General features: G+C 39.9%; 1 protein-coding gene across 1 annotated transcript in view; it reads left to right on the plus strand.

Annotated features, from left to right (window-relative positions):
- Nucleotides 1-23815, plus strand: part of LOC126377020 (zinc finger protein 420-like) — a 34243-nt gene that overhangs the window by 2025 nt on the left and 8403 nt on the right. The window contains exons 5-9 of the mRNA XM_050024625.1: nucleotides 101-431; nucleotides 19636-19769; nucleotides 20707-20781; nucleotides 21726-21855; nucleotides 23301-23437. Of these exons, the coding sequence (XP_049880582.1) occupies nucleotides 101-431; nucleotides 19636-19769; nucleotides 20707-20781; nucleotides 21726-21855; nucleotides 23301-23437 (807 nt within the window). The remainder of the gene's footprint in view (nucleotides 1-100; nucleotides 432-19635; nucleotides 19770-20706; nucleotides 20782-21725; nucleotides 21856-23300; nucleotides 23438-23815) is intronic.

Consider the following 23815-nt stretch of genomic DNA (forward strand, 5'->3'; position numbering starts at 1 on the left):
GCTTATTTATGTATATAACATTGTTCAATGAACTATACTACAATTTGACTTGAAAATTCACAAATAAAATGGAAGCATTTGATAAAAAATATCTTTTCAGAATGTCAGCGAAACAGCATTTCATCTGGGCGCACCTACAGAAAGGCAGTAAGAAATACGCCAACTGGTACGAGTGTCGGCCAACTTGGCTCTGTAACAAGGGTGGCCGGCGAGTGAAGGGTGTGGCAACCCTCCGTCCAGTAAGGAAGATAAACAAGTTGCCCGATGACTTCCCCGTATACACTCCTGTGAGCCAGGAGGAACAGTATCAGCTCATTGAAGAGAGGAAGAAGAGCAGGAATTATCTGGAAGCTTCGTACAAGTGTGAGTTGTGCTACCGAGGGTACAGAGAAGCCAGTACTTACTCAAGGCACATGATTAAACATGACCCGGTAAGTTTGAAGTTATTGTGACCAATTTTATAGTGTATCACTTATTGTAACCACCTTTACAACAATTAAATCGAGCCGAGACTACACAAATTTATAATTTTTGTTACACATTCTCTGATAACTGGTCAACTTTATTTTTTCTTTTCATATCTCTCGCCGATTTCGTGGTAGAGTGTCGAAAAATTCTAAATTATTTATTTGCTCATAAAACATGGTACAATAAAAGTTTTACAATAAATGTGAGAATCTCATGTTTTGCCGCAATTTGGCCAAGCTAACGCAAAATAATAGTCAATATAATCTTTAAATAGGTACATTACATTGGTTTTACTAATATCAAAAATATTCAATTTAGTAGGCATGTCAAGTAGCTATAATAGTATTAAACTAGATGTCGCGTGGTTCGCTCGCAGCAAGCTGCTCGCGTGTACTGTATTAGTTTGAAGCTTTGTATGGCAGCCATCTTGTTTTTCGGCCAGTTTGTTTTTTTTTTTCACCGGCGATAAAATTTGACCAAGATTTAAATAGGTCTCGTGAAATCAAAAAAGTTCTAGGTGCTATAGTTTTGCCAGGCCGTAGGGTGTCTCCCTGATGCGGAGCAGTTTTCCAAGATGACGTTCCGATCACACCCCTGTACATCATTTTTACACCCGAGACATTTTCATGAAAAACGAAAATTTTGTATGGCGGCCATCTTAATTTTCCGCCATTTTGTTTTTTTTTTACCGGCGATAAAATTTGACCAAGATTTGAATAGGTTTTGTGGAAAAAATATTGCTCCAGGTTTTATAGTTTTGCCAGGCCGTAGGGTGTCTCCCTGATGCGGAGCAGTTTTTCAAGATCGAGCAGTATTGAAATGCTCAACATGACGATCCGATCACATTCCTATACATCATTTTTATCCCCGAGGCATTTTCAGGAAAAACGAAAAAATTGTATGGCGGCCATCTTGAATTTCCGCCATTTTGATTTTTTTTCAACGGCAATTAAATTTGACCAAGATTTTAATAGGATTGGTGGGAAAAATAATGTTGTAGGTGCGATAGTTTGGCCAGGCCGTAGGGTGTCTCCCTGATGCGGAGCAGTTTTTGAAGATAAAGAAGCATTTACATACACAACATGACCTTCCGATTACGCCCCCATACATTGTTTTTGCCCCCGAGACATTTTCTGGAAAAATAAAATTTTGTATGGCGGCCATCTTGTTTTTCCGCCATTTTGTTTCTTTTTCACCGGCGATTGGATTTGACCAAGATTTAAATAGGTTGTGTGAAATAAGATTTGTTCCAGGTGCGATAGTTTTCCCAGGCCGTAGGGTGCTGCCCTGATGCGGAGCAGTTTTTGAAGGTCTGGAAATATTTCTATACTCAACATCACATTTTGATCACATCCCTCTTACATCATATTCACCCCCGAGGCATTTTCGAGTAAAACGAAAATTTTGTATGGCGGCCATCTTGATTTTCCGCCATTTTGATTTTTTTTCACCGGCGATAAAATTTGACCAAGGTTTAATTACGTTGTGCGAAAAAAAAATTGTTCCAGATGTGATAGTTTCGCCAGGCCGTAGGGTGTCTCCCTGATGCGGAGCAGCTATCGGAAACCCAGACATATTTTCATACTCGACATGACGGTCCGATCATATTCCTATACATCATTTTCACCCTAGAGGCATTTTCAGGAAAAACGAAAATTTTGTATGGCGGCCATCTTGTTTTTCCGCCATTTTGGTTTTTTTTCACCAGGGATTGGATTTGACCAAGATTTAAATATGTTTCGCGAAAGAAAAATTGCTCCAGGTTTTATAGTTTTGCCAGGCCGTAGGGTGTCTCCCTGATGCGGAGCAGTTTTCCAAGATCTGGAAGTTTTCCCATACTCACCGGGAGTTCCCGATCACACCCCCCATACATCATTTTTACCTCCGAGACATTTTCTGGGAAAACAATTTTTTGTATGGCGGCCATCTTGTTTTTCCGCCATTTTGTTTTTTTTTCACCCACAATAGAATTTGACCAAGATTTAAATAGGTATCGTGAAAAAATAATCGTTCCAGGTGCGATAGTTCCGCCAGGCCGTAGGGTCTCTCCCTGATGCGGAGCAGTTTTCCAAGATGACGTTCCGATCACACTCCAATGCATCATTTTTACCTCTGAGACATTTTCAGGAAAAACAAAAATAAGTATGGCGGCCATCTTGTTTTTCGGCCATTTTGTTTTTTTTTCACTGGCGATAAAATTTGACCAAGACTTTAATAGGCTTCGTGAAAATAAAAAAGTTCCAGGTGCGATAGTTTCGCCAGGCTGTAGGGTGTCTCCCTGATGCGGAGCAGTTCTCGAAAACCTGGAAGTATACCCGTACTCAACATGACATTCCGATCACATCTCTGTACATAATTTTTACCTTCGATTCATTTCCGGGAAAAACGAAAATTTTGTATGGCGGCCATCTTGTTTTCCGCCATTTTGTTTTTTTTTCACCGGCGATTGTATTTGACCAAAATTTAAATAGGTTTCGTGAAAAAAGAATTGTTCCAGGTTTTATAGTTTTGCCAGGCCGTAGGGTGTCTCCCTGATGCGGAGCAATTTTCAAGATCGAGCAAAATCGAAATACTCAACATGACGATCCGATCACATCCTTATACATATTTTTTACCTGCGAGGCATTTTCGGGAAAAACGAAAATTTTGTATGGCGGCCATCTTGTTTTTCCGCCATTTTGATTTTTTTTCACCGGCGATTGGATTCGACCAAGATTTAAATATATAATGCGAAAAAAAAATTGCTCCAGGTTTTATAGTTTTGCCAGGCTGTAGGGTGCCGCCCTGATGCGGAGCAGTTTTCAAAGATCGAGAAGTATTTCCATACTCAACAATACGTTCCGATTACACCCCCATTCACAAGTTTTACCCCCGAGACATTTTATGAAAAAACAAAAGTTTGTATGGCGGCCATCTTGTTTTTCCGCCATTTTGATTTTATTTCACTCACGATAGAATTTGACCAAGATTTAAATAGGTTTTGTGAAAAAAGTATTGTTCTAGGTGCGATAGTTTTGCCAGGCCGTAGGGTGTCTCCCTGATGCGGAGCAGTTATCGAAAACCAAGAAGTATTTTCAAACTCAACATGACGTTCCGATCACATTCCTATACATCATTTTTACGCCCGAGGCATTTTCGGGAAAAACGAAAATTTTGTATGGCGGCCATCTTGTTTTTCCGCCATTTTGGTTTTTTTTCACCAGGGATTGGATTTGACCAAGATTTAAATATGTTTCGCGAAAGAAAAATTGCTCCAGGTTTTATAGTTTTGCCAGGCCGTAGGGTGTCTCCCTGATGCGGAGCAGTTTTCCAAGATTGAGAACATTTTCCGTACTCGACAAGACATTCCGATCACATTCCCATACACAGTTTTTACCCCCGTGACATTTTCTGGAAAAACAAAATTTTGTATGGCGGCCATCTTGTTTTTCCGCCATTTTGTTTTTTTTTCACCGTCAATTGGATTTGACCAAGATTTAAATAGGTTTTGCGAAAAAAAAATTGATCCAGGTATAATAGTTGCGCCAGGCCGTAGGGTGTCTCCCTGATGCGGAGCAGTTTTCCAAGATCTGGAAGTTTTCCCATACTCACCGGAAGGTCCCGATCACACCCCCCATACATCATTTTCACCCCCCGACACTCCTTCTGGGAGAACAACCCTGTCAGTGAGTCAGTGAGTCAGTCAGTCAGTACATGGGTTTGTAGCTATATATATTATAATAACTAGATGTCGCGTGGTTCGCTCGCAGCAAGCTGCTCGCGTGTCTTGTTTTCCCGCCATTTTTTTACCGCGATAAAATTTGACCAAGACTTGAATAGGTCTCGTGAAATCAAAAAAGTTCTAGGTGCTATAGTTTCGCCAGGCCGTAGGGTGTCTGCCTGATGCGGAGCAGTTTTCGAAAACCTTGAAGTATACTCGTACTCTACATGACGTTCCGATCAAAACCTTTATACATAATTTTTTTTTTTATTTTTTGTATGGCGGCCATCTTGATTTTCGGCCATTTTGTTTTTTTTTGACCAGCGATAAAATTTGACAAAGATTTAAATAGGTATCGTGAAAACAAAAATGTTCTAGGTGCGATAGTTTTCCCAGGCCGTAGGGTGCCGCCCTGATGCGGAGCAGTTTTTGAAGGTCGGGAAGTATTTCCATACTCAATATGACATTTTGATCTCATCCCTCTTACATCATATTCACCCCGAGGCATTTTCGAGAAAAACGAAAATTTTGTATGGCGGCCATCTTGTTTTTCCGCCATTTTGTTTTTTTTTCACCGGTGATAAAATTTGACCAAGATTTAAATAGGTTTCGTGAAAACAAAAAAGTTCCAGGTGCGATAGTTTTGCCTGGCCGTAGAGTGTTTCCCTGATGCGGAGCAGCTATCGAAAACGCAGACATATTTTCATACTCGACATGACGTTCCGATCACATTCCTATACATCATTTTCACCCCCGAGGCATTTTAATGAAAAACGAAAAATTTGTATGGCAGCCATCTTTTTTTTCCGCCATTTTGATTTTTTTTCACCGGCGATTGAATTTGACCAAGGTTTAAATATGTCTCGTGAAAACCAAAAAGTTCTAGGTGCTATAGTTTTGCAAGGCCGTAGGTTGTCTCCCTGATGCGGAGCAGATTTGAAGAAAGAGAAGTATCTCCACACTCAGCAAGACATTTCAATTACACCCCCATACACAGTTTTTACTCCCGATGCATTTTCTGAAAAAACAAAATTTTGTATGGCGGCCATCTTGTTTTTCCGCCATTTTGATTTTTTTTCACCGGCCATAGGATTTGACCAAGAATTAAATAGGTTTTGTGAAAAAAGAATCGTTCCAGGTGCGATAGTTTCGCCAGACTGTAGGGTGTCTCCCTGATGCGGAGCAGTTTTCCAAGATCTGGAAGTTTTCCCATACTCACCGGGAGGTCCCGATCACACCCCCCATACATCATTTTGACCCCCCGACGCTCCTTCTGGGAGAACAACCCTGTCAGTGAGTCAGTGAGTCAGTCAGTCAGTCAGTGGGTTTGCAGCTATATATAATATAACTAGATGTCGCTTGGTTCGCTCGCAGCAAGCTGCTCGCGTGTCTTGATTTCCCGCCATTTTTTTACCGCGATAGAATTTGACCAAGACTTAAATAGGTCTTGTGAAATCAAAAAAGTTCTAGGTGCTATAGTTTTGCCAGGCCGTAGGGTGTCTCCCTGATGCGGAGCAGTTTTCCAAGATGACGTTCCCATAACACCCCTATACATCGTTTTTACACCCGAGACATTTTCTGTAAAAACAAAAATTTGTATGGCGGCCATCTTGTTTTTCGGCCATTTTGATTTTTTTTTACCGGCGATAAAATTTGACCAAGATTTTATTAGGTTTGGTGAAAAAAGAATCGTTTCAGGTGCGATAGTTTTCCCAGGCCGTAGGGTGCCGCCTTGATGAGGAGCAGTTTTTGAAGGTCGGGAAGTATTTCCATACTCAATATGACATTTTGATCTCATCCCTCTTACATCACATTCACCCCGAGGCATTTTCGAGAAAAACGAAAATTTTGTATGGCGGCCATCTTGTTTTTCCGCCATTTAGATTTTTTTTCACTGCCAATTGAATTTGACCAAGGTTTAAATATGTCTTGTGAAAACCAAAAAGTTCTAGGTGCTATAGTTTTGCCAGGCCGTAGGGTGTCTCCCTGATGCGGAGCAGTTTTCGAAGATCTAGCAGTATTTCCATACTCAACAAGACGTTCCGATTACACCTCCGTACACAGTTTTTACCCCCAAAACATTTTCTTGAAAAACAAAAATTTGTATGGCGGCCATCTTGTTTTTCCGCCATTTTGTTCTTTTTTCACCGGCGATTGGATTTGACCAAGATTTAAATAGGTTTTGCGAAAAAATAATCATTCCAGGTGCGATAGTTTCGCCAGGCCGTAGGGTGTCTCCCTGATGCGGAGCAGTTTTCCAAAATCTGGAAGTTTTCCCATACTCACCGGAAAATTTTGATCACATCCCCCATACACCATTTTCACCCCCCGACACTCCTTCTGGGAGAACAACCCTGTCAGTGAGTCAGTGAGTCAGTGAGTCAGTCAGTACATGGGTTTGTAGCTATATATAATATAACTTGTTTTTCGGCCATTTTGATTTTTTTTTACCGGCGATAAAATTTGACCAAGATTTTATTAGGTTTGGTGAAAAAAGAATCGTTTCAGGTGCGATAGTTTTCCCAGGCCGTAGGGTGCCGCCTTGATGAGGAGCAGTTTTTGAAGGTCGGGAAGTATTTCCATACTCAATATGACATTTTGATCTCATCCCTCTTACATCACATTCACCCCGAGGCATTTTCGAGAAAAACGAAAATTTTGTATGGCGGCCATCTTGTTTTTCCGCCATTTAGATTTTTTTTCACTGCCAATTGAATTTGACCAAGGTTTAAATATGTCTTGTGAAAACCAAAAAGTTCTAGGTGCTATAGTTTTGCCAGGCCGTAGGGTGTCTCCCTGATGCGGAGCAGTTTTCTAAGATCTAGCAGTATTTCCATACTCAACAAGACGTTCCGATTACACCTCCGTACACAGTTTTTACCCCCAAAACATTTTCTTGAAAAACAAAAATTTGTATGGCGGCCATCTTGTTTTTCCGCCATTTTGTTCTTTTTTCACCGGCGATTGGATTTGACCAAGATTTAAATAGGTTTTGCGAAAAAATAATCATTCCAGGTGCGATAGTTTCGCCAGGCCGTAGGGTGTCTCCCTGATGCGGAGCAGTTTTCCAAAATCTGGAAGTTTTCCCATACTCACCGGAAAATTTTGATCACATCCCCCATACACCATTTTCACCCCCCGACACTCCTTCTGGGAGAACAACCCTGTCAGTGAGTCAGTGAGTCAGTGAGTCAGTCAGTACATGGGTTTGTAGCTATATATAATATAACTAGATGTCGCGTGGTTCGCTCGCAGCAAGCTGCTCGCGGGTCTTGTTTTCCCGCTATTTTTTTACCGCGATAGAATTTGACCAAGACTTGAATAAGTCTCGTGAAATCAAAAAAGTTCTAGGTGCTATAGTTTTGCCAGGCCGTAGGGTGTCTCCCTGATGCGGAGCAGTTTCTGAAGATCAAGAAGTATTTACATACTCACCAAGACGTTCCGATTACACCCCCATACACAGTTTTTACCCCCGAGACATTTTCTGAAAAAAAAAACAAAATTTTGTATGGCGGCCATCTTGTTTTTCGGCCATTTTGTTTTTTTTTTACCGCGATAGAATTTGACCAAGACTTGAATAGGTCTCGTGAAATCAAAAAAGTTCTAGGTGCTATAGTTTTGCCAGGCCGTAGGGTGACCCCTGATGCGGAGCAGTTTTCCAAGATGACGTTCCGATCACACCCCAATACATCATTTTTACCTTTGAGACATTTTCTGGAAAAACAAAAATTTGTATGGCGGCCATCTTGTTTTTCGGCCATTTTGTTTTTTTTTTCACCGAGAATAAAATTTGACCAAGAATTAAATAGGTTTCGCGAAAACAAAAAAGGTCCAGATGCGATAGTTTCGCCAGGCCGTAGGGTGACCCCTGATGCGGAGCAGTTTTCCAAGATGACGTTCCGATCACACCCCAATACATAATTTTTACCTCTGAGACATTTTCTGGAAAAACAAAAATTTGTATGGCGGCCATCTTGTTTTTCGGCCATTTTGTTTTTTTTTCACTGGCGATAAAATTTGACCAAGACTTTAATAGGCTTCGTGAAAACAAAAAAGTTCCAGGTGCGATAGTTTCGCCAGGCTGTAGGGTGTCTCCCTGATGCGGAGCAGCTTTCGAAGTACGAAAAGTATTTCCATACTCAACATGATGTTTCGATCACATTCCTCATACATCATTTTTACCCCCGAGGCATTTTCGGGAAAAACGAAAAATTTGTACGGCGGCCATCTTGATTTTTCGCCATTTTGATTTTTTTTTACCGGCAATTAAATTTGACCAAGAATTAAATAGGTTTCGTGAAAACAAAATAGGTCAGGATGCGATAGTTTCGCCAGGCCGTAGGGTGTCTCCTTGATGCGGAGCAGCTATCGGAAACCCAGACGTATTTTTATGCTCGACATGACGTTCCGATCACATTCCTATACATCACTTTTATCCCCAAGGCATTTTCAGGAAAAACGAAAAATTGGTATGGCGGCCATCTTGTTTTTCCGCCATTTTGATTTTTTTAACGGCGATAAAATTTGACCAAGATTTAAATACATTGTGCGAAAAAAAAATTGATCCAGATGTGATAGTTTTGCCAGGCCGTAGGGTGTCTCCCTGATGCGGAGCAGGTATTCAAGATCGAGAAAAATTTCCATACTCAACAAGACGTTCCGATTACACCCCAATACATTGTTTTTACCTCTGAGACATTTTTTGGAAAAACAAAAATTTGTATGGCGGCCATCTTGTTTTTCCGCCATTTTGATTTTTTTTCACCGACAATAGAATTTGACCATGATTTAAATAGGTTTTGCGAAAAAAGAATCGATCCAGGTATAATAGTTGCGCCAGACTGTAGGGCGTCTCCCTGATGCGGAGCAGTTTTCCAAGATTTGGGATTTTTCCCATACTCACCGGGAGGTCCCGATCACACCCCCCATACATCATTTTGACCCCCCGACGCTCCTTCTGGGAGAACAATTATGTCAGTGAGTCAGTCAGTCAGTCAGTCAGTGCCTGATGCGGAGCAGCTTTCGAAGATCGAAAAGTATTTCCATACTCAACATGATGTTTCGATCATATTCCTCATACATCATTTTTACCCCCGAGGCATTTTCGGGAAAAACGAAAATTTCGTATGGCGGCCATCTTGTTTTTCCGCCATTTTGGTTTTTTTTCACCGGGGATTGAATTTGACCAAGATTTAAATAGGTTTCGTGAAAAAAATATTGCTCTAGGTTTTATAGTTTTGCCAGGCCGTAGGGTGTCTCCCTGATGCGGAGCAGTTTTTCAAGATCGAGCAGTACTGAAATACTCAACATGACGATCCGATCACATCCCTATACATCATTTTTACCCTCGAGGCATTTTCAGGAAAAACGAAAATTTTGTATGGCGGCCATCTTGTTTTTCCGCCATTTTGGTTTTTTTTCACCAGGGATTGGATTTGACCAAGATTTAAATATGTTTCGCGAAAGAAAAATTGCTCCAGGTTTTATAGTTTTGCCAGGCCGTAGGGTGTCTCCCTGATGCGGAGCAGATTTTGAAGATAGAGAAGTGTTTTCATACTCCACAAGACGTTCCGATTACATCTCCATACACAGTTTTTACTCCCGATGCATTTTCTGAAAAAACAAAATTTTGTATGGCGGCCATCTTGTTTTTCCGCCATTTTGTTTTTTTTTCACCGGTGATTGAATTTGACCAAGATTTAAATACGTTGTGCGAAAAAATCATTGTTCCAGGTGCGATAGGTTAGCCAGGCCGTAGGGTGTCTCCCTGATGCGGAGCAGTTTTCCAAGATCTGGAAGTTTTCCCATACTCACCGGAAGGTCCCGATCACTTTTCTCATACATTATTTTTACCCCCCGACGCTCCTTCTGGGAGAACAATTATGTCAGTGAGTCAGTGAGTCAATGGGTTTGTAGCTATATATAATATAACTAGATGTCGCGTGGTTCGCTCGCAGCAAGCTGCTCGCGTGTCTTGTTTTCCCGCCATTTTTTTACCGCGATAGAATTTGACCAAGACTAAAATATGTCTCGTGAAATCAAAAAAGTTCTAGGTGCTATAGTTTTGCCAGGCCGTAGGGTGTCTCCCTGATGCGGAGCAGTTTTTCAAGATGACGTTCCGATCACACACCAATACATAATTTTTAGCTCTGAGACATTTTCTGGAAAAACAAAAATTTGTATGGCGGCCATCTTGTTTTTCGGCCATTTTGTTTTTTTTTCACTGGCGATAAAATTTGACCAAGACTTTAATAGGCTCCGTGAAAACAAAAAAGTTCCATGTGCGATAGTTTCGCCAGGCTGTAGGGTGTCTCCCTGATGCGGAGCAGCTTTCGAAGATCGAAAAGTATTTCCATACTCAACATGATGTTTCGATCACATTCCTCATACATCATTGTTACCCCCGAGGCATTTTCGGGAAAAACGAAAATTTTGTATGGCGGCCATCTTGTTTTTCCGCCATTTTGTTTTTATTCAGCAGGGATTGGATTTGACCAAGATTTAAATATGTTTCGCGAAAGAAAAATTGCTCCAGGTTTTATAGTTTTGCCAGGCCGTAGGGTGTCTGCCTGATGCGGAGCAGTTTTTCAAGATCGAGAAGTATTTCCATACTCACCAAGACGTTCCGATTACAACCCCATACACAGTTTTTACCAACGAAACATTTTCTGGAAAAACGAAATTTTGTATGGCGGCCATCTTGTTTTTCCGCCATTTTGATTTTTTTTCACCGGCATTAAAATTTGACCAAGATTTAAATAGGTTTTGCGAAAAAAAAATTGATCCAGGTATAATAGTTGCGCCAGGCTGTAGGGTGTCTCCCTGATGCGGAGCAGCTTTCGAAGATCGAAAAGTATTTCCATACTCAACATGATGTTTTGATCACATTCCTCATACATAATTTTTCCCACCGAGACATTTTCTGAAAAAACAAAATTTTGTATGGCGGCCATCTTGTTTTTCCGCCATTTTGATTTTTTTTCACTCACGATTGAATTTGACCAAGATTTAAATAGGTTCTATGAAAAAATAATCGTTCCAGGTGCGATAGTTTCGCCAGGCCGTAGGGTGTCTCCCTGATGCGGAGCAGTTTCTGAAGATCAAGAAATATTTCCATACTCAACAAAACCTTCCGATTACGTCCCCATACATTTTTTTTACCCCCGAGACATTTTCTGGAAAAATATTTTTTTGTATGGCGGCCATCTTGTTTTTCCGCCATTTTGATTTTTTTTCACCCACGATAGAATTTGACCAAGATTTAAATAGGTTTTGCGAAAAAATAATTGATCTAGGTATAATAGTTGAGCCAGACTGTAGGGTGTCTCCCTGATGCGGAGCAGTTTTCCAAGATCTGGAAGTTTTCCCATACTCACCGGGAGGTCCCGATCACACCCCCCATACATCATTTTCACCCCCCGACGCTCCTTCTGGGAGAACAACCCTGTCAGTCAGTGAGTCAGTCAGTCAGTCAGTCAATGGGTTTGTAGCTTTATATAATATAACTAGATAACTAGATGTCGCGTGGTTCGCTCGCAGCAAGCTGCTCGCGTGTCTTGTTTTCCCGCCATTTTTTTACCGCGATAGAATTTGACCAAGACTTGAATAGGTCTCGTGAAATCAAAAAAGTTCTAGGTGCTATAGTTTTGCCAGGCCGTAGGGTGCTATAGTTTTGCCAGGCCGTAGGGTGTCTCCCTGATGTGGAGCAGTTTTCCAAGATGACGTTTCGATCACACCCCTATACATAATTTTTACACCCGAGACATTTTCTGGAAAAACAAAAATTTATATGGCGGCCATCTTGTTTTTCGGCCATTTTGTTTTTTTTTCCACCGGCGATAAAATTTGACCAAGATTTAAATAGGTTTCGTGAAAACAAAAAAGTTCCAGGTGCGATAATTTCGCCAAGCCGTAGGGCGTCTCCCTGATGCGGAGCAGTTTTCCAAGATGACGTTCCGATCACACCCCTATACATATTTTTTACACCCGAGACATTTTCTGGAAAAACAAAAATTTGTGTGGCGGCCATCTTGTTTTTCGGCCATTTTGTTTTTTTTTCACTGGCGATAAAATTTGACCAAGACTTTAATAAGCTTCGTGAAAACAAAAAAGTTCCAGGTGCGATAGTTTCGCCAGGCTGTAGGGTGTCTCCCTGATGCGGAGCAGCTTTCGAAGATCGAAAAGTATTTCCATACTCAACATGATGTTTCGATCACATTCCTCATGCATCATTTTTACCCCCGAGGCATTTTCGGAAAAAACGAAAATTTTGTATGGCGGCCATCTTGTTTTTCCGCCATTTTGGTTTTTTTTCAGCAGGGATTGGATTTGACCAAGATTTAAATATGTTTCGCGAAAGAAAAATTGCTCCAGGTTTTATAGTTTTGCCAGGCCGTAGGGTGTCTCCCTGATGCGGAGCAGTTTTTCAAGATCGAGCAGTATTGAAATACTCAACATGACGATCCGATCACATCCCTATACATCATTTTTACCCCCGAGGCATTTTCTGGAAAAACGAAAATTTTGTATGGCGGCCATCTTGTTTTTCCGCCATTTTGGTTTTTTGTCACCGGGGATTGGATTTGACCAAGGTTTAAATAGGTATCGTGAAAACAGAAAAGTTGCAGGTGCGATAGTTTCGCCAGGCCGTAGGGTGTCTCCCTGATGCGGAGCAGGTTTTCAAGATCGAGCAGTATTTCCATACTCAACTTGAGGTTTTGATCACACCTCCCATACACATTTTTTACCCCTGAGGCTTTTTTCTGGAAAAACAAATTTTTGTATGGCGGCCATCTTGTTTTTCCGACATTTTGTTTTTTTTTTACCGGCGATAAAATTTGACCAAGATTTGAATAGGTTTTGTGAAAAAAGAATCGTTCCAGGTGTGATAGTTTTGCCAGGCCATAGGGTCTCTCCCTGATGCGGAGCAGATTTCAAAGATCGAGAAGTACTTCCATACTCAACATGACATTCCGATTACACCCAAATACATTGTTTTTACCTAAGAGACATTTTCTGGAAAAACTAAATTTTGTATGGCGGCCATCTTGTTTTTCCGCCATTTTGATTTTTTTTTACTGGCCATAGGATTTGACTAAGAATTAAATAGGTATTGTGAAAAAAGAATCGATCCAGGTGCGATAGTTTTGCCAGGCCGTAGGGTGTCTCCCTGATGCGGAGCAGTTTTCCAGGATCTGGAAGTTTTCCCATACTCACCGGGAGGTCCCGATCACTTTTCTCATACATTATTTTTACCCCCCGACGCTCCTTCTGGGAGAACAATTATGTCAGTGAGTCAGTCAGTACATGGGTTTGTAGCTATATATAATATAATAATAACTAGATGTCGCGTGGTTCGCTCGCAGCAAGCTGCTCGCGTGTCTTGTTTTCCCGCTATTTTTTTACCGCGATAGAATTTGACCAAGACTAAAATAGATCTCGTGAAATCAAAAAAGTTCTAGGTGCTATAGTTTTGCCAGGCCGTAGGGTGTCTCCCTGATGCGAAGCAGTTTTCCAAGATGACGTTCCGATCACACCCCAATACATCATTTTTACCTCTGAGACATTTTCTGGAAAAAGAAAAATTTGTATGGCGGCCATCTTGTTTTTCGGCCATTTTGTTTTTTTTTCACCGGCGATAAAATTTGACCAAGACTTTAACCCAGATTCCCCTACTGGCCTTTTAAACGCCCGCCAATACTTATCAAATCTACCCTCGATTATTTGTAGAATTAATGTTTTCTACACTAGTTATCTCTGCGTTATTCTCCTTAGTGTTAATTAAACTTCATGACAGTAACTTGTTTATGCTATTTGTGTGCCTATTTTCAATTAATTTTGCGGTTTTAAGTGACAGTTAATAAAATATTTCGAAATATGGCTTCTAAGAGGTAAGTTTTTATTAGTTTTTCGAGATATTATTGTTTATTACTTATAGCTTTATTGAGACGTAAGTACATATTAGTCAAGAAATGGAAAATAAAGTATCTTACAAGAGTTTTTTATATCAATTTTGATCTTGAAAGTTTATGGTTGTTTAAACGCCCAGTAGGAGAATCAACGTCTGTTATGTTTTCCAGGCCGCGCTATATGAAACCGTTGAGATTGATTGAAATTATCGAAGAGCTGGAGTGTATTGACGATAACGATCAATTGCCAAGTGGCGTAGCTATTTTACCACCTGAAAATGCGAACGCTGATATAACTGATGAGGATTCTGGAGGCGAAGAAGTTGTAACTTGGCATAATCTTCTAGGTAAGCTAGTAAGCGAAATAGTTATACATTTGTTCATAATACATTTATTACCATTACACAGTTATTTATTAGTTTTTATATATTGATTCAAATTGTTAGGTTTTTCAGGTTCTCAGCTGAAAGCTCAAGCAGACCTGATCTATTCAGACGACGAATTTTTTGACATTGAACATGAATTGCCTTTGTCTACGATAGCCTAAAGAAGATGTACAGGCATTGTATCTATTGATGAAGCTGCGGATCCCCCAGAACAGATTATATCAGATGTCACTGCACCTACCGAATGTGATACACCTCTTATAGCCGTGACAGTGCCACGTAATCAAAAATATCAGTGAAGGAACCGTCACAATGCACATAGATTCCCAGAGGGGCAAAAAATCGAGATTGAGCTGACCAAAATATAGGACCAGCATCAGGGGGGAAAATGGTATTTTCCATTGATGTGTCATTGCCTCGACATGGCTGTTCACAATGCTTGGCAGTTGTACAAGGCTGATAGTGGCGAATATTATCATCTGACTTATCGCAGGGCGGTAGCAAGAAGCTTACTGGAGAACTCTGGAGACGTATCAAAAAACGGAAAAGCGTGGTCCACGTCCAACGTCAAGAAACTATCGTGAAACGTCCCGTTATGACAGAATGGAGCATCTGGTGGAATATAAAGAAATTCAGCTGAGGTGTGCTGTATGCAAGAAAAAAACTAATTATTTTTGTAAAAAATGTACTGTTTCTCTGCACCCCAAAGCATGTTTTCTTACATATCACACTGCCGAATAGTAGAAATATTATCATATTACAGTTAAAATGTTTATGTTGCAAATAAAAGTGCCCAAGAAAACTTAAATTGTATTTTAATACAGCTATATTTCCTTGTGTATGTTAGTAGTGGATATTCCTACTGGGCGTTTAAACGGCCATGATTTTCCCGCTTTCCCAGAAGAGATAGATTTTATTCACTATTTTTCCGAAGACTTTGGCACCACAATAAAACACATATTGAAAAATTACGAAATCCGGAGACCATAAATAGTTTCAGGAGTAACTGGGTTAATAGGCTTCGTGAAAACAAAAAAGTTCCATGTGCGATAGTTTCGCCAGGCTGTAGGGTGTCTCCCTGATGCGGAGCAGCTTTCGAAGATAGAAAAGTATTTCCATACTCAACATGATGTTTCGATCACATTCCTCATACATCATTTTTACCCCCGAGGCATTTTCGGGAAAAACGAAAATTTTGTATGGCGGCCATCTTGTTTTTCCGCCATTTTGGTTTTTTTTCAGCAGGGATTGGATTTGACCAAGATTTAAATATGTTTCGCGAAAGAAAAATTGCTCCAGGTTTTATAGTTTTGCCAGGCCGTAGGGTGTCTCCCTGATGCGGAGCAGTTTTTCAAGATCTAACAGTTTTTCCATACTCAGCTTGACGTTTCGATCACACCTCTCATACATCATTTTTACCTCCGAGACATTTTCTGGAAAAACGAAATTTTGTATGGCGGCCATCTTTTTTTTCCGCCATTTTGATTTTTTTTCACCGACAATACAATTTGACCAAGATTTAAATAGGTTTTGTGAAAAAAGAATCTTTCTAGGTGCGATAGTTTTGCCAGGCCGTAGGGTGTCTACCTGATGCGGAGCAGTTTTCCAAGATCTGGAAGTTTTCCCATACTCACCGAGAGGTCCCGATCACACCCCCCATACATCATTTTCACCCCCCGACGCTCCTTCTGGGAGAACAATTATGTCAGTGAGTGAGTGAGTGAGTGAGTCAGTCAGTGGGTTTGCAGCTATATATAATATAACTAGATGTCGCGTGGTTCGCTCGCAGCAAGCTGCTCGCGTGTCTTGTTTTCCCGCCATTTTTTTTACCGAGATAGAATTTGACCAAGACTAAAATAGGTCTCCTGAAATCAAAAAAGTTCTAGGTGCTATAGTTTTGCCAGGCCGTAGAGTGTCTCCCTGATGCGGAGCAGTTTTCCAAGATGACGTTCCGATCACACCCCAATACATCATTTTTACCTCGTGAGACATTTTCTGGAAAAACAAAAATTTGTATGGCGGCCATCTTGTTTTTCGGCCATTTTGTTTTTTTTTTCACTGGCGATAAAATTTGACCAAGACTTTAATAGGCTTCATGAAAACAAAAAAGTTCCAGGTGCGATAGTTTCGCCAGGCTGTAGGGTGTCTCCCTGATGCGGAGCAGCTTATGAAGATCGAAAATATTTCCATACTCAACATGATGTTTCGATCACATTCCTCATACATCATTTTTACCCCCGAGGCATTTTCGGGAAAAACGAAAATTTTGTATGGCGGCCATCTTGTTTTACCGCCATTTTGTTTTTTTTTCACTGGCGATAAAATTTGACCAAGGTTTAAATAAGGTTTATGAAAAAAAAATTGGTACAGGTGTGATAGTTTTGCCAGGCCGTAGGGTGTCTCCCTGATGCGGAGCAGTTTTTGAAGGTCGGGAAGTATTTCCATACTCAACATGACATTTTGATCACATTCCTATACATCCTTTTTACCCCCGAGGCATTTTCAGGAAAAAAGAAAAATTTGTATGGCGGCCATCTTGAATTTCCGCCATTTTGATTTTTTTTCAACTGCAATTAAATTTGACCAAGATTATAATAGGCCTGGTGGAAAAAATAATGTTCTAGGTGCGATAGTTTGGCCAGGCCGTAGGGTGTCTCCCTGATGCGGAGCAGATTTGAAGATAGAGAAGTGTCTCCATACTCAACAAGACACTCCGATTACACTCCCATACACAATTTTTACCCCTGAGACATTTTCTGGAAAAACATTTTTTTGTATGGCGGCCATCTTGTTTTTCCGCCATTTTGATTTTTTTTCACCAGTGATTGAATTTGACCAGGAATTAAGTAGGTTTTGTGGAAAAAGAATCGTTCTAGGTGCGATAGTTGCGCCAGGCCGTAGGGTGTCTCCCTGATGCGGAGCAGTTTTCCAAGATCTGGAAGTTTTCCCATACTCACCGGAAGGTCCAGATCACATCCCCCATACACCATTTTTACCCCCCGACGCTCCTTCTGGGAGAACAATTATGTCAGTGAGTGAGTGAGTGAGTCAGTCAGTCAGTGGGTTTGTAGCTATATATAATATAATAATAAAACTAGATGTCGCGTGGTTCGCTCGCAGCAAGCTGCTCGCGTGTCCTGTATTAGTTCGAAAGTTTGTATGGCGGCCATAGAATTTGACCAAGACTTGAATAGGTCTCGTGAAATCAAAAAAGTTCTAGGTGCTATAGTTTTGCCAGGCCGTAGGGTGACTCCCTGATGCGGAGCAGTTTTCCAAGATGACGTTCCGATCACACCCCTATACATATTTTTTACACCCGAGATATTTTCTGGAAAAACAAAAATTTATAAGGCGGCCATCTTGTTTTTCGGCCATTATGTTTTTTTTTCACCGGTGATAAAATTTGACCAAGATTTAAATAGGACTCGTGAAATCAAAAAAGTTCTAGGTGCTATAGTTTTGCCAGGCCGTAGGGTGTCTCCGTGATGCGGAGCAGTTTTCCAAGATGACGTTCCGATCACACCCCTATACATCAATTTTACCTCTGAGACATTTTCTAGAAAAACAAAACTTTGTATGGCGGCCATCTTGTTTTTCGGCCATTTTGTTTTTTTTTCTCTAGCGATAAGACTTGACCAAAATTTAAATAGGTCTCGTGAAAAAAGAATCGTTCCAGGTGTGATACTTTTGCCAGGCCGTAGGGTGTCTCCCTGATGCGGAGCAGATTTCAAAGATCTAGAAGTTATTTTATATTAATGTTGACGTTCCGATGACATCCCCATACACAGTTTTTACCAACGAGAAATTTTCTGGAAAAACAAAATTTTGTATGGCGGCCATCTTGTTTTTCGGCCATTTTGATTTTTTTTCACCGGCGATTGAATTTGACTAAGATTTAAATAGGTTTTGCGAAAAAAAAATTGATCCAGGTAAGATAGTTTTGTCAGGCCGTAGGGTGTCTCCCTGATGCGGAGCAGTTTTCCAAGATCTGGAAGTTTTCCCATACTCACCGGGAGGTCTAGATCACACCCCCCATACATCATTTTCACCCCCCGACGCTCCTTCTGGGAGAACAACCCTGTCAGTCAGTCAGTGAGTCAGTCAGTCAGTCAATGGGTTTGTAGCTATATATAATATAATATGTCAAGTCATTTAAAAAAATAAGTGCCGACTTTATAACCATGCAAAACAGCCTAAAAAGCAACATAATATAGCATCATGGTTGTATCCCTGAGGGATTGGTAGAGCTCTATGGTATATACATCCACTCCTCGGCAGCTATGTTTAACTTCTATTTAATAGGGGGCGAGCTTAATGCCATTAACCGGGCTCAAATCCTGGAAACTACTTGATACACCAAGTATCTATGGTCCAAACTTGAATTCAAATCAATAAATTCGAATTCTGTGGTTTAGTCTTTGAGCCGTGATTTGAACTCGTGGATTCGCGTTTTCCGAATAGGGTTGTCGCCTGTCACGGATTAGCCCAAAAAGCGTTTAGGTTTTTATAAAATTCCTAAGTATTTATCATACAAACCTAGATCCCTGAACTAAATGTAAAACCTAACGAAACTTACCTATTTGTAGGTTTAATTTTTCAAGGCGAAATACCTATTTTATTCAACTGTCAGTCAATTTTATGCAGAAGTTTAAACAACCCTCTCAAAATTTTGCATTCGTGAACATTCTGACTAAATTAACAACATAAGTCAAAGGGGTTGCGTTCCAGTGAGATGTGTTTCGCCCGGGTTATTTGTTTATTTTAAAATTAACAGTTGTCAATCATCCGTCCCTTTCCTTTTCGGCGGATAAGAAAATGACGGGTATAACTTAAAATAAAATTAGGTGTCTACAGGAATCGGCGCCATTATTGTTATAATACAGTTAAACTGTATACTTTAGCTTATGTTATTAATATTATAGCCAGTGCTGAGTACAGTCATGAGCAATATAATGTACTCACTTTAGGACTCTGTCGCACTAACATATTTGACATTTAGTGAGACTTACAGTTCAATTTGTCAAAAAAGTTAATGTGACATGGTACCAAAGTGTAAACATATTAATGCTCGTGACCATACGTCTATAATTAGCAGGCATACTGCAACTTTTCTGTTGATGCACCATAATAAATAAATGTATTATTAATGTAATAAATGTAATTTGTAATGCAGGCGTTTTCGGGCAAGCTACAGTGCGACATGTGCAAGTTATACTTCAAGGATCAGCGGAAAGTATACAAGCACATGATCATAACTCACCTCTTCAAATATACCTGCCAAGTGTGCAGCTATGTCTGTTACAACAGGTAAAGCATTCAATATTATACTTTTTTCATATATAGTGTTTTTTTTTTTCTGGTTGATGAGGTTGGATGACGTCGCCTATTATGCTTATTTAATGCGTCTGTACATGTCCTGAGACGCGATTCATTTATAACAAACATCATAGAAGGAAAAATTGAAGGGAAGAGAGAAATGGGTAGACCTAGGAGAACATTTATGAAACAAATAAAAGAGAAGGTGCAGGTCGTGTCGTATCAGGAGGTGAAGATTTTGGCGGGAAGAAGAGAGGAATGGCGATAACTGCACCGACAAGAGCGCAGCTCTTAAATAAAGAGAGAGAGAGACATGTCCTGAGATTGGACAAAAAAGAATGGAGGAAAATGGGGGCCTTTGCCTGAAGACACACAGATTGGTTATCAGATATATAGATCTTAGATTAAGGAAAAACTTTAAAATGTAACTTCTATGTCTGATAAAAGGCTATATAAATAAATAAATAACATGTCCTGAGATTAAGTTTTTGTGCAATAGTTATTGATTGATTGGTCACCTATCAATGACAAAACAAAAGCAGGTAGCAAAAGAGTTGAGATGTATAGATAAAACTACTGAAACTAAGTATGTAAGCATTTTCTTATGTAAGTGACTTATCTTGAATAAGAAATAAAGATTCGATAAACCTGACCCTATAAGAATTTAAACTTAAAAAAAATTGTCTATATAGAATATAAAATGAAACTTTACTCATAAAAAATGTGCTCATAGTAAAAAAAGAGAAACTGATTGCAGATATAACAAACATTAAAAAAATATAGTATACAATATAAGCTACTACCGACTTGCTGACTGTCACAGGCTTCCTCTCTACCGAAAATGAGTAAAATATCTGTTTTTTTTTATAATGAGGATCTCTAACTACCTTCTTTAATAGAGATTAAGGGCTAATTTTGTTTTTCGCAGAGGCCAAGCTCACATACATTACCGGTGGCACAAAAATGTTACATACAGCTGTCCACATTGTAAAAAGGAGTTCAAGTAAGTATAGCACTAATAAAACGTACTTATTCAATATAGACTTTATACCCATTATTCTATAAGGTAAACATTTACACAAACTTTCTATTTATTCAAAATTTACCTTTTTTGTGTGTACTATTTAAAAAAATAAGGGTTGATGTACATCTGTTTTCGCCGCATCGAACTTTCTAATGCTTCTATCCTTTTCTGTCACTCAGAACCGTTATTTGCTAGAGCGAGATAAAGAGGCCGACCGTCGCAATAAGTCGCTCTAGCAAATGACGGTTGTGAGTGACAAAAAAGGATAGAGGAGTAGGAAAGTGCGATGTTCAACCCTTACTGAAACTGATTCTAACTTTTATATACCAGGGGGTTTAAAAAAGTCACATCGAAGCAAAAAATACTGATTCATCACCTAAAAAGCGATATTGACATTAGTTGACATTGCTCACTTGTTTTTATATGTGCAAATGTCCAATAACAATATTGCTTTTTTAAATGAATTTGACTGGATCAAAGATAAATTATAAAACGCAAATCTAGAAGCCAGTCTAAGACGATCAAAAATCAATCTCATTTTTCTTTTCGACTTATTTTCGAATTTTATTTACGAATTAAGTAACAATGAGTACGACGTTTGACGGCTTTTATTGATGACGTCACAGGACAGTATTTCCATAAAAACATTTAAAAACACTTTCGTTTTGACGTTTCGTAAAAAGTATCTCATTTGATTAGGTTGTCAAGTAGCCTATTGCTTCGATGTGGCCCTTTTAGCCCCCCTGGTGGAATCAGTTTCAATAATGGTAGCACATCGCACTTTTGTACTCTTCTATCCTTTTCTGTCACCTATAACCGTCATTTGCTAGAGCGAGCGACCCAACGCGGCGATCGACTCCCGCTGAATTACTTCAATGTACCTTATTCGGCCAGCTTTTTTTATAATACATCGTTATTTCCAGGAAAGCGTCGACTCGTCTCACACACGTCCGCATCAAACACCCGTCGTCCAACATCTGCAACCTGTGCGGGCACAGCTTTGTCAGCGAGAATGGACTCTATTGCCATAAGAAAATATCTCATAGTAAAGAGGTAAAGCAATTTTCTTAACGCTCTATGTTTTATTACATAACCTGAATAGTCTATATACGTCCCAATGCTGGCCACAAGCATTCCCCAGACAAACAAGACACCTCGTTTTACACAGGCACTATTCATTGACGTTGTCGTACACGCGCATCTGTGTGTGTGACGTCTAAAGTAAGACCGAGGGGGAGTGAGGTAAACTAAATCAGCCGCTGGTGGGGAGAGAAGAGTTGCCGTTCTACACGTAGTATTATTCCTTATTCTATGGCACAAACCTCCCTCGACCAACTAGAGGGGTTAAGCATACTCTACCTTATCCAACCAGATAAGCACCAACTTCTTTTGCTTAAAATTTATTTCCTAATATACGCAATAATAAAATAATACAGCTCCACCAACCCGTAGTAATAATACAAACAAAAAGTAGATCTATATCTACTTTATTTTAAGTTATATCCGTCATTTTCTTATCCGCCGAAAAGGAAAGTGACGGATGACTGTCAACAAGTTAATTTTAAAATGAATGAATAACCCGTGCGATTAAAACAGGCATTTCTCAAGTATGCAATCCGTTTGACGTGCTGTTTACTTAATTCTGTCGGGTTATTGGCCGATGTAAAATTTTTAGACGGTTGTTTTAAATTTGTGCTGAAAATTGACGTGTATTCCATAAATTTTATGCCTTTCGATTACCTGTCCCTTTCTTTTATACGCATGAGAAAATGATAGGTATAACTTAAAATAAAATTAAATGGCGTCTGCAGGAATTAGCACCATTATAAACTTAAAATTGGCAAACTAATTTAAATTAACAAACTACGGTAAGCGAATGTTTACATACGAGGGAGCACAACTTTATAACCGACTACCGTCCGATATAAAACGTATTGACTCGGATTGATCATTTAAGGCCAAACTTTCCCATTATGTAATACAAAATATTTCTATTTAGAACATCCTATAACTTTGTTTCTGTATAGCATCGTAAGCATGATTATTATTAAGTAAGTATTTCTTATTAATAACACTACTTATTATTAACAGCCTCCGTGGTCTAGTGGTTAGAGTGTTAGGCTCACGATCTGGAGGTCCGGGTTCGATTCCCGATGGGGACATTGTCGAATTCACTTTATGAGAATGTCCTTTGTTTGGTAAGGGCTTTTCAGGCTTGAATCACCTGATTGTCCGAAAAAGTAAGATGATTCCGTGCTTCGGAGGGCACGTTAAGCCGTTGGTCCCGGCTATTAGCCGTAAAATCACCTCCACCAACCCGCAGTGGAGCAGCGTGATGGAGTATGCTTCATACCCCCTCCGGTTGATTAAGGGGAGGCCTGTGCCCAGCAGTGGGACGTATATAGGCTGTTTATGTTAAGTATTTCTTATGTAAGTGACTGTAAGTCTTTAATAAGAAATAATGATTCTATAAACCTAATTATATCCTCGTTTGACAGGAGTTGGAAGCGAGCGAGGGCGTCGAGCCGGACCCAACGCACCCGCATTACTGCTTCGACTGCGACGTGCAGTTCTTCTCTGACCACGCGTACCAGACACACCTTGGCAGCTCCAGCAAACACGCCACTACTAACACGTGAGTTATATTACTACAGGGTGTTAGTCACACCGTAAAGGAAAAAAAAATGAACGTCTGTTTGATGGTGTGGTGTTGGAGGCGGATGGAAAGAATACATTGTATGGTAAGGGCTAATAATAAAGAAGTGAACGTAGACAAATAGTGAGAGTTATTGAAGATAGAAGAAGCAAGATTATTGGACACCTAATAAGACACGACGAAACTCATAATAACGGGTTCTTACCGCCTTTAAATCAGGGATATGAGACTCCCGATATATTGACACTGTTGCAAGTGCCATAAACCGCAAAAACATGACCGCGCAAACTTAAAACAATCTATAGACACCACGAATTTAATAAAAACATCATAAAAGGGAAGACAGAAGGATAGAGA

This window comes from Pectinophora gossypiella, chromosome 22 (assembly GCF_024362695.1).
Source record: "Pectinophora gossypiella chromosome 22, ilPecGoss1.1, whole genome shotgun sequence".
In the NCBI taxonomy this organism is placed as follows: domain Eukaryota; kingdom Metazoa; phylum Arthropoda; class Insecta; order Lepidoptera; family Gelechiidae; genus Pectinophora; species Pectinophora gossypiella.